This window comes from Mobula birostris, chromosome 14 (genome assembly GCF_030028105.1).
Source record: "Mobula birostris isolate sMobBir1 chromosome 14, sMobBir1.hap1, whole genome shotgun sequence".
Classification (NCBI taxonomy): Eukaryota; Metazoa; Chordata; class Chondrichthyes; order Myliobatiformes; family Myliobatidae; genus Mobula; species Mobula birostris.
The window spans coordinates 22,182,804-22,197,333 of record NC_092383.1 but is presented as its reverse complement, the minus strand read 5'-3'; the positions used below and the strand labels follow the sequence as shown (position 1 = coordinate 22,197,333).

The window sequence follows — 14,530 nt, the reverse complement described above, 5'->3', positions numbered from 1 at the left end:
GTAAAGTGCATGGTCATGCACTTTGGTAGAAAGAAAAAAAGACAAACTACTATTAAATTTTTATAAAAGGAAAGGTCTAAGCAGGGAGCAAATTCTGAAATTGGAGGTGCAAAGGGGTTTGGGAGTCTTAGTGCAAGTTTGCCAAAAGGTTAACTTCAAGGTTGAATCGGTAGTAAGGAAGGCAAGTGAATTGTTAGCATTCATTTCAACAGTTCTAGAATATAAAATTATGGATGTAATGTTGAGGCTTTCTAATTGTGAATAGCTTTGGGTCCCATATCTATGAAGGGATGTGCTGCCATTGGAGAGGGTTCAGAGGAGGTTCATGAGAATTATCCAAGGAATGAAAGGGTTAACATATGAGAAGCTTTTGATGGCTCTGGCCCTGTACTTGCTGGTGTTTTAAAAGAGTGAGAGGGGATCTCATTAAAACATACTGAATATTGAAAGATCTAGATAAAGAAGATATGGAGAGGATGTTTCCAATCATAGAAGAGCCTAGGAGCAGAGGACATTGTCAGAATAGAAGGATGTTATTTTAGAACAGAGATGAGGAGTAAATTCTTTAGCCAGAGGGTAGTGAATCTGTGGAATTCATTGCCACAGACAGCTGTGGAGACCAAGTCACTGGGGTTATTTAAAGTGGAAGTCAACAGATTCATGATTACCAAGGGGATCAAAGGTTATGGAGAGAAGGTAGGAAATGAGGTTGAGAGGAAAAATGATATAGTCATGATCATATGGCAAAGCAGACTTTATGGGCCGAATGGCCTAATTCTGCCCCTATGTTTTATGGTGTTTTCTGAATTTATTTCAGATATTCAGCAGCTGCAGCTCAGCATTGTTGTCTGCTCCTCTGAAACAGATACAATTTGACTGCTGAACATGTGAGGGCGTCTCGAAAGGATTCGAAACTACATTTCCCAGAATCCGACTCAGAAAAGCTTTATTCATAAGTAATTATGAGTTAAGAAGAAATGGATGAAAATAGTTATTTCAATAGAGTAAATTGTGAATGCGATGAAATATACACTGCCGGGGCGCCAAGAAAAAAACTTTTGCGGGGACTGGAGCTCTGTGACGTAATGAATGGGCGGCGGCGTCGTGGGACCGAGGCTGGGGACGACGCAGCGCGTGGCGGCGCGTGCGCACCAGGGCCGCAGTGCGGAGGGATACAGGGCGGCGGGGGCCTAGTTAGTGGCTTTCTGCTTCGGTCCGCTGGCGATGTCACTGAAATACGAGGCGGTGAAGAGGTTGGAGGGATCGTCGACCGAAGAGCGGCAGGTGGGGAGCTGGAGGGAAGGCCGGGCCGGGGAAACAGAGGGCGAGGGGTGTGGGTGGCTGAGGAGCGGAAGGGAGAGGAAAGCGGGGTTGGGTGGGAGGCTGCCAGGCATGGGAAGGGGGAAGATGGTGGAATGGGGAGGAGGGAGAATCGTGCGTGGATGTTTTCAGCTGGACTCTGTGAAGTACAGTGGCAAAGCGGAGCAATTTTTGCGCGAACGGATTCTGCTTCCTTACCCCAGTAATAACGGTCTTTCACTGCTTCCATGTGTGTTTTTTTTGGGGGGGGGGGAGAATCTGTATTTTCTGTTGAACAGCAGCAAGCAATGTGTTGGAAACACAGTGGGTCGTGCTGCATCTGTGGGAGGAAAGTAATCTGAGTCCAGATTCCAGCATCTGCAATCTGGTGTCCCTCCGTTGAGGAGAATGTGCTTTAATACATTTATGTTGGTTTACATTTGTTGTCCTTAATTTCCAAGTGTAATTGATTTTTCTTCCTTATTGGCAAAATATAAGGGGTACTTTCCAGAGTAAATTGCTTGATTCACATTGAAATTATTTGCTTTTTGCATGCCAATTATCCAAATGTATTTATAACATACACCTTGATGCTCATTTTTCATGATTGTACTTCCTACGTCAGGTTTGAATTCAAATGAAATGGTCCCAATATCAATTTATTTGAACACTGCTTTTTTTTAATGAAAATGTTTTGTAATCAGATTCCCCTTAAAATTTGATTTGATTTATTTGAAGGACAGCTTGAGAAATCATTTTGATTAACTTCAAGATGGCTTGTTTGACTTAATTTTGTATTTCAGTTAAATATGAACTGTTCATTTCCAATTATGTTAAGTCTACTATGATCTCTTTTGATTTCTGCGATGTCACACCAGCTGAAGATTTTTCAACTGGCTTGCTGTGTCATTATGTCAATTCCTGCCAAATCTGAGTTTAGTCTATTAAAAAATTGTACTTCAATCTCATGCAACAGAACTGCAACATTGCCAGAGCTGTCATTTTATGCTTTGGTATACTAAGCTAGACTACCTGTCTGTGCACATCCAAGTGCTATGTGCAGTGACCAAAGAGTAGCCTTCAGTTAATCTGGAGGAAGAGATCGTATCATAAGACAGGAGTAGAATGAGCTATTCAGTCCATTGAGTCTGCCCCACCATTTGATCATGACTAATTTATATTTCCCCTCAATCCCATTCTCCTACCTTCTGACGATGCCCTTACTAAACAATGGATTATCAAAGATCAGTTTGTTGACAGCTACCTCTTTTAAAATAAAATAGCTATAATGTATAGGTAGCAGGAAGACAACAGTTTGGGTTAATGAGATGATCGACTGATAATGTGCTTGGTTTTTAAACTGTCCAACTAAATTTCCTAATGGATTTCCTTTTCAGGAAATGGAGGACACAGTCATCAGTCCTGAAAAGGCTGAGGAGGCCAAGTTGAAGTTAAAGTATCCAAAGTTAGGACAGAAACCTGGTGGATCGGAATTTTTGAGGAAGCGGCTACAAAAAGATGCAAGTATTTAGAGGAAGAAATATTGCATATCAGCTGAATCTTGTGGATTCTTTTGGATTTTTCTTGGTCTAGTGTTAGGCATACTTATTTCTGTATGCATACTTCTTGGCAGCATTTCCAGCTGCATTAAATATGGATTTTTTAAAAAGCCATACAGTGCTGACTGTAAAGCAAACAATGCATCTAAAAGTGGGAATCAGAATTTGTTTGGGAAGAACTTGCACGTTAACATTTCTTTTGAAAAGGACCTTAGTATTTGTGCTAGTAACTCTGATAATTAGACCTGTTCGTAATAAAAATTCTTTTTTTCCTTCAGTTAGTATTTTTAAAAAATGGTCTGAAGGTATTTTATCCTTTTATACACTTTTTGTTTTTTTTTCAGAAACAGTTTTATCCCTGTTATCTTGCCTTTGTTATTTTCAGACTGAGTCTTTGAAAACACTCACTGGTTGCATTCTTTGTTCTACTGTGCATTGGTTTGAAGTCTACTTCCTGTGCTCTCGCTCGATATGATTGCTGTGCATATCACTTTGTTTACTGAGCTATTTAAATTGTTGATTCAGCAGCATGTAGATTTTTTAAAATCTTATCCTTGTTTTCATATCCCCTGATTTGTTTCCTCCAGCACCATATTAAAGAGAAATTTGACCTCTTCAATTTCTAGGCCTATATGAACTTACAAATTTTAATGAGTTTTTTTTTTCTCAGCTGTGCCTTTATCTGTTAAAATCCTAAACTCTGAAGTTCCCTCCAGATTTTACTATTTCAATGATGGTGGTACTAATTTAATTGATTGTTTTCTTTGACATTATTATCACTGACATGTCCTGAAATTGGTTTTGTGGCAGCAGTATAGTGCAAGATAAATTACTACAAGTAATAAAAAATAAATAGTGCAACAGAAGAGTAAGGAGGTAGTGTTCTTGGACTGTCCAGAAATCTAATGGTGGAGGGGAAGAAGGTGTGCCTAAAATGTTGAGTATTGGCTTTTGGGCTCTTATGTCGTAGCAGGAAGTATCACTAAAATGCTTCTTGACTCATTATCCTATCCTATTTTCTAGCTACCAGAATAGTGTTTTATTATTGAAGTGCTTTTAATTAGTTACCCCCTTTTTGACAATTCAGGTTTGATATTCAATTTAGTCACTGAAAAAGGTTCCCTGTGCTGCAAGTTCCACCTGCTCTCTAAGCTTTGTTCTTTACCTTGTGAATTTTGCTAGATTTTCTAGATGGGCCCCATCCTACCAAGGCTCTATCTTACTGGATGTACTGAATTTCTACCTTTCCATCTATGGACTCTTCTCAATATTTCAGCTGTGCAAATTCCTCTTACTATGATGTACTTTTCATACGTCATTTTCCTCTGCTGTGATAAATTTCCTTTTTTATTTACCTACCTTCAGATTCTCTTGATTAATTATCCAGGATTCTAAACCCAAATTAGTAATGCTTTCTTTACAGTAATGATAAAATGGACAGAATGTAATGCTGAACATACAATGTCTCAATGTGTTTGGATCATTAAAGTTAATTTAGTAGCACTGATTTTTGTTATTTTAAAAGAAAATATATTTCTTTTACATTATTTGTTCTATAACACAGCAACTGATATTTTGTCATTCCTTCACAGAGGCTTAATTTGGGTTACTACTTTTAATATACATTGTAATGCTATTATCCACATACAAGCATTTACACTGTTGATAATCCAACTGCTTCAGTTCTGTTGTCTAAATGACTATATGGAAAAGCATTGGCTCTGGATAAATGTGAACGATGTATAAAAGGTATATATCATTGTCTTTATTTGCATTGAGGTGCAGCATTTTGATGTTTTTAGTCAACTTTTCAGCCATTCTTGCTGAATCAGGAGGTCATTTTAGTCAACTGAGTCCTTTGGAGCAATCCTTTAAGCTCCTTTGTTGTAGACTAGCAAGTTTTTTCTCAGTTCAGTTCCCTTTTGAAAAATCCTTTCATCACCATAATGGACAATAAATTCTTGATCACTTCCCCCTCACTCCTCACATTCTTTTACTTATTAAACTGTCATCGAATTGGAGTACCATCTTGACTGAATCTTGTCATTTCTATCAAAACCCACTTTGCTCAAAGAATAGCTGAAATAGAACAAGCTGCTGGAAACACTCAGTAGAACAGGCTGCATTTGAGAAAAGGAGAAACAGCAACATTTCAGGTGTGCAGCCCATCTTCAGAACTTGGGAAAGAAAACAAAGTTTAATCGACCAAATCCCAGATATGAAACATTAGCTGATTCTCTTTTTACAGCCTCTGCCTGATCTACAGTATGTTTACAGCATTTTTTGTTTTCTGTTTCAGAATTCCAGCAGCTAGTTTTTTGGAAGCCAAAATCTTGTTTATATAAACGTACATTTTCTCTGGAAGCTGTACTTCCTTCCTAAGCTCTCATACAGTACTCCATTTTTGGCTACTCTTTTTTTTACATAAGATAACTGCATAACCTCTCTGCCTTTGCCTCCATCTAAGTGCATTACTAAACTTGTTCATACATGTCTTGACACTTCCAAGATTGTTTAATCCTGAATAGCCTTCATATTCTTCAGGACTTTTTCATTAATCTCTACTGCCTTTCCTTGTTTTCTTTGTTAAAAATTGAATGGAGGAATTGCAGATTTAAAATATCAGAAGCCAGACTTGTAATAGTAAACTGTAAGCAAGTTTTGAAATGGGATTATTTACTGTGAATTACTTTTCTATTGCAGCCAAAGTATTTCGATTCAGGAGATTACAATATGGCTAAAGCTAAAATCAAGAATAAACAGCTGCCAAACAGTGGAGCCGACAAGAACCAAGTGACGGGCGAACACATTCCTACTCCGCAAGATCTGCCTCAGAGAAAACCTTCACTTGTTGCTAGCAAACTGGCTGTCTGATAACCTTGAAGAATGCATAAAACTTGTCATTCCTCTTTCTTGCTATTAATTCCTGTGTTTTAGCTTTTTTCTTGTACCATTACATCAATATGTCTGACAGCTTGGCAGATAACTACAACACTGTTGTTGCTGCAAGAAAGATCAGTAAACACAGAACAATGAGATTTCAGATACTAAACCATGCACTGATGGCAAGGACATTGATGTTATAAGTAGGAAGTAGTGGACTACAGTACTGAGGCACAAATATAACTTCATGTAGAAGTATTGACATTATTTTGATTTTACTGTTTCAAGATCATTAGTACTACTGTAAAATTCTAGATTGGGTAAGTCTGATTTGTTTTTCTTAACCATTTCCCTGTTTATTACTAACTTCAGTGTTGCAAGTGACAGTCCTTAGTGGATGTTAACACAATTGCACAAAACATATTTTTTTAAAAATTGCAACCCAGTTTTCATTGACCTTTCAGAAATGTTAAACCTACTAAAATATTTGTTAATTGGACAATATTTGTCCATACTGCTATACCCTTCCTGGATGTATTTCAATCTACAACTTGTGCCTCTTGTAGTTCTGAATGGTATCCCTAAAGATTGGTAGGTTAGGGCGGCTATATATTCAAGGTGATTGAAATGTGCATGAGCATAAACTGTGCAGTCACTTTGTGCCATTTTTTTGTAAATAAAATAGTTTTGCACTATGTGCTGTTGCTGCATTTGAATGCTGGGAATGTGTGCACTTAGTTTACTATATATAAATCAAGAGTGTAGGTATTGACGTCTTCTCTGCCCTGTTAGGTTTCAGTGCTTTATAATGGTAAGGTGATCTCAACCCTCCAGATATCACTGGGAGTGGTTAATTGTGTTGGGTCCATGTGTCATTGGTTGGTTATTTGGTAGAAATAATTCAGGTACCATGCTAAGCATGTTCCCCCATCTGGACTGGCTTTAAGTGCGTATGGAAACTAGCAATCTGGCAGCATGCATGTGGCCTCCGTCACTCAGGGTCAACCCTGATGTTACCTTCTAGTTGTCTAGATACGCAAGTCAGGACAGTACAATATTAAGAGCAAGCTGTTGCCCATGTAGCAAGCCCTCTTCACGCATCTAATGAACCCAAAGGAATGGCCGTGACCAATACAGTTTGGCACAGCAGCATTGCAGAAGCCATCAGTGAAACTCTGTCTTAAAGTAAATGATACTTTCAAATTAGTATTTGAACCACTTTCACGTTACTTCCAGTATCTGAATTAGTGCTTTTATTGTTGGTTGATGCTAGCATTTGCCAGTTACTGTAAGTATTTGTTGTCTGCATTGCTTTGGGCAGATGGCCTTGTTAGCCGTGGCTCACAGCTCATCTTGGAGAAGGAATAAACCCTGAGTGACCAATCCAGAGCTGGAGTCCCAAGGGCATTGAGTTCAATGCTGCTGGTGCCAAACTGTATTGGTCTCTGCCATTCCTTTGAGTTCATGAGATATGTAAAGAGGGGGAGCTTGCTCTCCATATTGTACTGCCTCGACTTGCTTATTAATTCAGCTAGGACACAACATCCATGGTTGACCCTGAGTGATGGAGGTGTCATGCATGCTACCAGTTTGCTTGTTCCCATACATACTTAAAGCCAATTCAGAACAGGCTTGGCATGATACCTGAATCATTTCTACCAAATGACTAACCATCAAAGACACATGGACATAATTTGCTCACAGTGATAAATTTCATATCAGATTGGCTGATCTGTGAGCAGGTTTGGAGTAATTTGCTGGAGTGAAATTCAATCCTAGTTTAATACTGTACCTTGATATTTTAATCTCAACTATGCCACCCTTGAAATTTATATTCAAGTTGTACATCTTCAAAGAGCATTATTCAACACAGTACTCATACTTAAAAAATTAAATCCTCCTTTATACATGTAATCCAATCTGCACATTGTTTCCTCCAAGATGGGGAGGGGAAGAATGTTTAGCCTAATCTTTCCAAAAGCACCAAGATATGCCATCCACTTGTATTTTCCTCTGTCATTTGGATGCATCAGTGCTTAAATTGGTGGTGACTTTGTAATATTGAGAGTTGTCTCGTTGAATGTGCCATGTTTGTAGCTTATGACAAGTCTTCTTGGTCTGGAAAAAAAACGTGTTTTATTTTTGGTGGCTAATTTCAGTTTTAGTGGAAACTGAATATTTTAATAGAAACAAGACATAAACCTTAGCTTTTGAATATCAATAAAGAACAGGAAAGATAACTACTATAATTCAATATAGCCTACTGTCAGAACTCAGTGTCTGCGTCAATAACTCCCCCGAGTGTTAGACTTGCAATAATTATCATTTTGAGTGATGTTCCACTTGATTTGCTGCTCCACTTCTTCAATTTCATCTCTAGCAGTTTATTGCCTGATCTTCAACTAGGCATGGATGAATACTTGACAGTTTCCATGACGTATTTATTTGATGTCATTTAAGGTGTTCCAAATTCCAAATGCTTAGTGGGGGGTGGGTGGGGGGGGGGGAGCTGACCTGTAACTATGCTGCTGTTCTCCTTGTGGGTGCTACTTGATCTAGTGAGTGTATCCAACATTTTCTGTTTTTAACCAAAATAAATTTAGCTTGACAGCCTGCTGAATCTTTTGAAGCACAGTCACAATTGTAAGTTGTGTTTCGGCTGACCTCCATTCTCTCTGAATAAGATTAGTCTAATTGTCTTAATTTCTGTGCAATTAGTACAGCATCAAAGGCAATCACAGTGAATAATCATTTTTAAAAAAAAACAGAACTAAATGTGTTATATTGAAATAGTGAAATTAAAAATCCTCCACTCAGTGAGGTGCCACTTGTTCCAACTGTCAGGTGTTACTTTATCACAAGATCTTGGTTTTCAAATTCTTATCTATTTAGTATATTGGCACTTAAAAAAAGCTATTTTTAAAGAATGTAAGACGCTAAGCTTTTTATTAATAGTTTCATCTTGGCCACCTAGGAGTTTATGCAAACCTGCAGATGAAGAACTGCCTGCATAGCTATCAGCTTCCAGTCAGTGAGCTGTTGGAATATCTGCCATTTTTTTTCAGTCCAGAATCAACCATGGCAATAAACCTTAAACGTGTAAGACTAAATTTAATCAGGTAAATGATTCCATTGCAATGAAAGGGGTGTGGATGTCATTAAGAAAACTGGCATTTATAGCTCCTAAACCATCAGTTTTGTCATACAGGGGTAAAGATATCCCAAGCAACACACACAATGCTGGAAGAATGCAGCAGGATATCCCATGAGCTTCTCTTCTGGACTTTAAAATAGATGGAATTTTGCAACTCTCCAGTCTTTTTGGTCACGTTTTTAAGAGTCAGTTTTTATATTCTCCAGACAATCTAGGGTTTATACTCGTCTTTGGTCCAAACAATTGAGCCAATAATCACCAGTTTCTGGCTCGGGTATTAGCACAAGTTTATTGATTGATTTTATGTAAAAAAAAAAAAAAAAAAAGCACTATTTCTAGATGGAAAGAGAGAAGTGTTGTCTGCTACAAGTATCAGCACCAAAAATTTTGGTTCTGACGGAGCGTAGCCCAAAGGAAGGTCTATTCTTGTGGACCTGGAACAAAACATTGCCAAAATGTATATTCAGATATCTACAAAACCAGAGGAGGCTGTTAGATTTACAGGAACTGAAAAGCAGTGTTACTCTAGAATGAGAATTGTTACCACTGCAATACAGGAAGGATCTGGAAGCCTTAGAAGGGGGTGCAGAGGAGATTTACCAGGCATGAATGTCTAATGAGGAAAGGTTAAGCAAGCTAGGGTTTTCCTTTTTGGAGGGAATGGGAAATGACAATGGTGGTGTATAAGATGAGAGGCATTGATAGAGTGGATAACCATCGCCTCTTACCCAGGATGGAAATGGCTAATACGGGAGGGCATTATTTAAAGGTGATTGGAGGAAAGAATGGGATGGGGGAGATGTCAGAGTCAGGATTTTTAAACAGAGTGGTGAGTACATGAAACACGCAGCCAGGAGTCGTGATAGAGGCAGGTACATTAGGGAGATTTAAGAGACATGCACATGGATGAAAAAAAATGAGGGCTATGCAGGAGAGAAAAGTTAGATTGATCTGGGAGTAGGTTAATGAGTCAGCACAACATATGGACTAAAAGGCCTGTACTACACTACTGTTAAAAGTAAATTTATTATCAAAGTATATTCATTTTATTCATTTTCCTGAGTATGTATAGTAAGTACAAAGATGTACAATAGAATTAGTGAGAAAAATTCACTCAAGATGGACAACCAAACTGCAAAAATAAAAAAAAATAAATCAAGTAATAACTTGAGAACATGAGGTGAAGAGTTCTTGCGAGTCCACAGGTTGTGGGAACAGTTCAGTGTTGGAGTGAGTGAAGTTATCTACTCTGGTTCAGGAACCTGATGGTTGAGGGGTAGTAACTGTTCCTGAACCTGGTGGTGTGGCTCCTGAGGCTCCTGTACCTCCCCTCTGATGGTGGCAGTGAGAAGAAAGGATGACCTGGATGGTGGGGGTTCTTGATGGATGCTTCTTTCCTGTGACAGCACTTTGTGTAGATGTACTCAATGGTGGGGTGGGCTCTACCCATGATGGCCTGGGATGTGTCTACTACATTTCATAGGCTTTTCTATTCAAGAGCATTGGTGTTTCCATACTAGACAATGATGCAGACAGTCAGTATACTCTACACCACATGTCTATAGAACTTTGTCTCGGTTGTAGATGACTTGCTGAATCTTCACAAACTTCTAAAGACATAAAGGCACTGCCATGCCTTCTTTGTTATAGCATTTATGTGTTGGATCCAGGACATATCCTCAGAAGTGATAACACTAAGGAATTTAAAGTTGTTGACCCTCTCCACCTCTGATCCTGTTGAGGACTGGCTCATGGAACTCTAGTTTCCTCTTCCTGTCAATAATTAGCTAGTTGGTTATGGTGACTTATATAATTATATAAATTTTACAAACCAATTCATATGGAAGTTTATAGGAAGAAATTTCGAAACAGAATAAGTTAAATGGTTAAAATATATTCTCTGAATTTGGTATTGTTGATTAATTTGTTGTATTGAAATAACCAAGGTGATTATGCAAGTGTCCCCACACTATTTCCTACAAAAGGATTTTGGCTTTGGAAAAAGGTGCCAGATAAATTGGTGTCAATTTTTCTTGCTGCCTTTGAACATTGCAGGGTGTGGCTGAAAAAGGGTGGTGCCTGATGAAGCATATGGTCAATTGGAAGGAAGGTGGTTCATTTGCATGAGTCTTCTATGTAAACCTCAATGCAAAGACTTGGTTCTCAATACCTTGAATGGTTTTCCTCTACTTTGAGTTGGCATGGGCTGGTGAAAATGTAAATCTCTTTTTTCAGGAAACCTGGCATCCACAGCCATCTGTGGCAATGATTTCCAAAGATTCACTACTCTCTGGCCTCCAATGCTAAATTTTCATGCTTCATCAAATGTCTCAGCTTGAGTGTGATGGTGTTAGAATTACCAATTTATCCGCCATTTTGCTGAAATATCCCAGAGGTTATCAATCTAATTCTGGACATCAAAGTTGGTTTCAGTTATTACAACTTTCAAAATGAGTCTATGTTGATACAATTTTTTTTCATGTAATCTCCAATTCACATTGCTTTCTTATTCAATCTCATCCTGATAGAATCATACAGCACAAAAATATAACCCTTGAGCTCATTATGTCCAAACTAATCTCATTTCACCACATTTGACCTGCAGCCATTATGTCTTGATTCAAATGCTTGTCCAGATACTTATTAAATGTTATGAGAGTATCTGCCTTTACTACCCATTCAGATTTCAGATTCCAGCCGCACTCTGGTTGCAAAACCCAGATTTCCTTTAAAACTATGCTTTCTAATTTTTGATAACTCTGCTTTGGAGAAAATCTACGCTACCTAGACTTATAAGTTTTTTAACCTCTATTAGGTCCCTTTTTGGCCTCCTCCACTCCAAGACAAACAAGACTATCTAGTCTCTCATCACTGATAAGCTTTATTTCAGACAAGCGTTAATCTCCTCTGCACCCTTTCCAATGCAGTCACGTTCCTCCTAAAGTGTGAAAACCAGAACTATGCACAGTCCTTCAGCTGCGATCTAGTCAATGCTCTTATATTCTAAGCCCCTATTGAAGGCAACTACTCCTATGCCTTTATCATCTTATTTGATTGTACTGTCATTTTAGGGATCCTTGGATTTGTATATTGACACTTGTATTTGTATATGGCCAAACATAACTAGAAGAATTACACCTTATGTCTGTCCTTATTCCCTCCTAACTAGTCTCATCATTGCTCTTTTATATGCTGTATGCTTCTCTGTGGATTATCACCTTGTCATGGTGGAGAAGCTTGTGTGGTCCTGTGATCCCGAGAGCAATGCCGTCTGGAGCTATGCTCCTGGTAGGGTCACCCATGGTGGTAAGGTCGAGGGTGAGGTCCCTGAGAAAGAACAATCCAATCCAACCAAGACCTCAACGGTGGAACAGGTGGACGAAGTTACTTTGAACTCAACAGCTGTGAAGGCGGATGAAGGCTGCAACAAATCCATCAGCTCCAATCGTCGTGGTTTCCATGCCATTGGAATCAGTTGGTTGATTTGTGAAGTATCGTGTGCTTCTTGGAGTGCAACATCATGTACACATTAAACAAATACCACTTCTTCAGAACGAAGACCATCAACCTCGACCTTGAAGGATCGCCACGGCGATGCTGTCTGAGTGATGTCGCAATGGAAACCTTCCACTCAACTTCAGAAGGAAAATTGTGGACTTCAGGTGGGGGAGTTGGGAGGACACGTATCAATCCTCATTGAAGGGTTAGTTGTGGGAAGGGTGAACAGCTTCAAGTTGCTGGGTGCAAACATCTCTGAAGATCTCTCCAGATGCAATTAGGAAAAAGGCATACATACAGCAGCAATAGGAGATTTAGTATGCCACGTAAGACTCTAGTAATTTTATATAGCATTTGTGGAGAGCATTCTGATTGGTTGCATCACCATATGGTATGGAAATGCCAGGGCACAGGATCAGAAAAAGCTGCAAAGGGTTGTAAAGTCAGCCAACTCCATAATGGGTACTGGCCTTCCCAGAATTGAGGATATCTTCAATAGGCAATGCCTCAAGAAGGTAGCATCAAACATTAAGGACCCTTACCACCCAGGACATGCCCTCTTCTCATTGTTACCATCAGGGAGGGAGTACAGGAGCCTGAAGACATACACTCAATATTTAAAAACAGCTGCTTCCTCTGGCATTGGATTTCTGAAAGGACCAAGAAGCCATGAAAAGTATCTCACTTTCTGCACCACTTACATATATTTCATATTTCTTATAACATGATAGTTTTATGTATTACACGGTACTGCTGTTGCAAAACAACATATTTCATGACAAATGTCAGTGATGATAAACCTGATTCCGAATCTGTTTTCATTTATTATTTTCCTTACCTTCCAGCCTTCATATCTGTGTTGCTCCTGCCCTCCTCCCATCTTGCTTCATCAACCCCTTCATCTCCTATTTCCATCAATTGTCTGCCAGCCCCCGGCTCACTCCTCCTCCTCATTTTGATAATCTGTCTCCCCTCTACTGATGCTGCTTGATCAGCAATAATTCTCCTTTTCTGAGCAAAGTATGACTATTCTCACTGTCAACAACAGTTTGTGTCAAATACAAAATTAATAATTTTACCTCCTACATTTATATCATAATTGCCACAATAAACAGTAAGATCACAGGTTTGCAATTAAAAAACAGCTTTCTGCCATCAGCCTCTGATTCCTACTGTGAAGCCAACTTTGGGCTCTAACCTTTTAGACCAGTTTCCTAACTTGGCTTATTCATTTTCATCTTTGGCACATCACACTTTGTGCTGTTATGTTCTTTCTATCCTTGTAGTCTGTGTACAATGATTTTGACTTTGCATTGTTACTGAAGTTTGATGCAAAGGCAATCTGGGTCTGGCATTTACATTTGCTCTGTCAATTTAGTGCTTAAGGCATGGAGAAGGAAGTAATCCTGTTCCTCTCTACTTTGAGGTATGGTGGCATTATAAAAATTAAGTAATTGCAAATCTTGAAATCAAATCACACCATTGCTGCTTGCATATGTTAAAATTCACTAAATCTGAATTCAAATAAAGGCTAGTTAATAAGTGATGTTTCAGTTGTTAAAAAAGTAGTTGAGGCCATGTTTGGAGTATAGTGTACTGGTTTGAATACACTGTTATAGGGAAGACATAATTTATCTTTAAGGTGCATGGAGAAGATTTACAAGAATGTTGCAGGATTCAAGTGCCTGAGATATAGGGAGAGGATGAGCAAGCTAGCATTTTAGGATATTGAGGGCTGACCATACAGAAGTGTACAAAATCATGAGGGGTATAGATAGGGTAAATACAAACAGTCTTTTTCCCAGGGCAAGGGAATCCAAAAACTAGAGGTTATAGGTTTAAGGTAAGAGGAGAAAGATTTAAAAGGGACCTGAGGGGCAACTTCTTCACACAGAATGTGTTGCATATACGGAATGAGCTGCCAGAGGCTGATACACAATAACAACATTTAAAGGACTCTTGGACAGGTACATGGATAGGAAAAGTTTAGAGGGCTATGGGCCAAATGCAGTTCAATGGGACTAGCTTACATGGGTATCTTGGTCTCCATGGATAAGTTGGGCCAAAGGAGATGTTACCGTACAGTACTGCTGTAAGACTCTGTGACTCAAACTCTAATGATAGAAAAACTACCCAA

General features: G+C 38.9%; 1 protein-coding gene across 1 annotated transcript; it reads left to right on the top strand.

Annotated features, from left to right (window-relative positions):
* The first annotated feature begins 1,141 nt into the window (after window positions 1-1,141).
* LOC140209771 (cAMP-regulated phosphoprotein 19-like) lies at window positions 1,142-6,438 on the top strand. Its single transcript, XM_072278219.1, has 3 exons — window positions 1,142-1,284; window positions 2,697-2,819; window positions 5,562-6,438. The coding sequence occupies exons 1-3, from the start codon at window positions 1,225-1,227 to the stop codon at window positions 5,730-5,732; spliced, it is 354 nt and encodes a 117-aa protein (XP_072134320.1). The 5' UTR covers window positions 1,142-1,224; the 3' UTR covers window positions 5,733-6,438.
* Window positions 6,439-14,530: the final 8,092 nt, after the last annotated feature.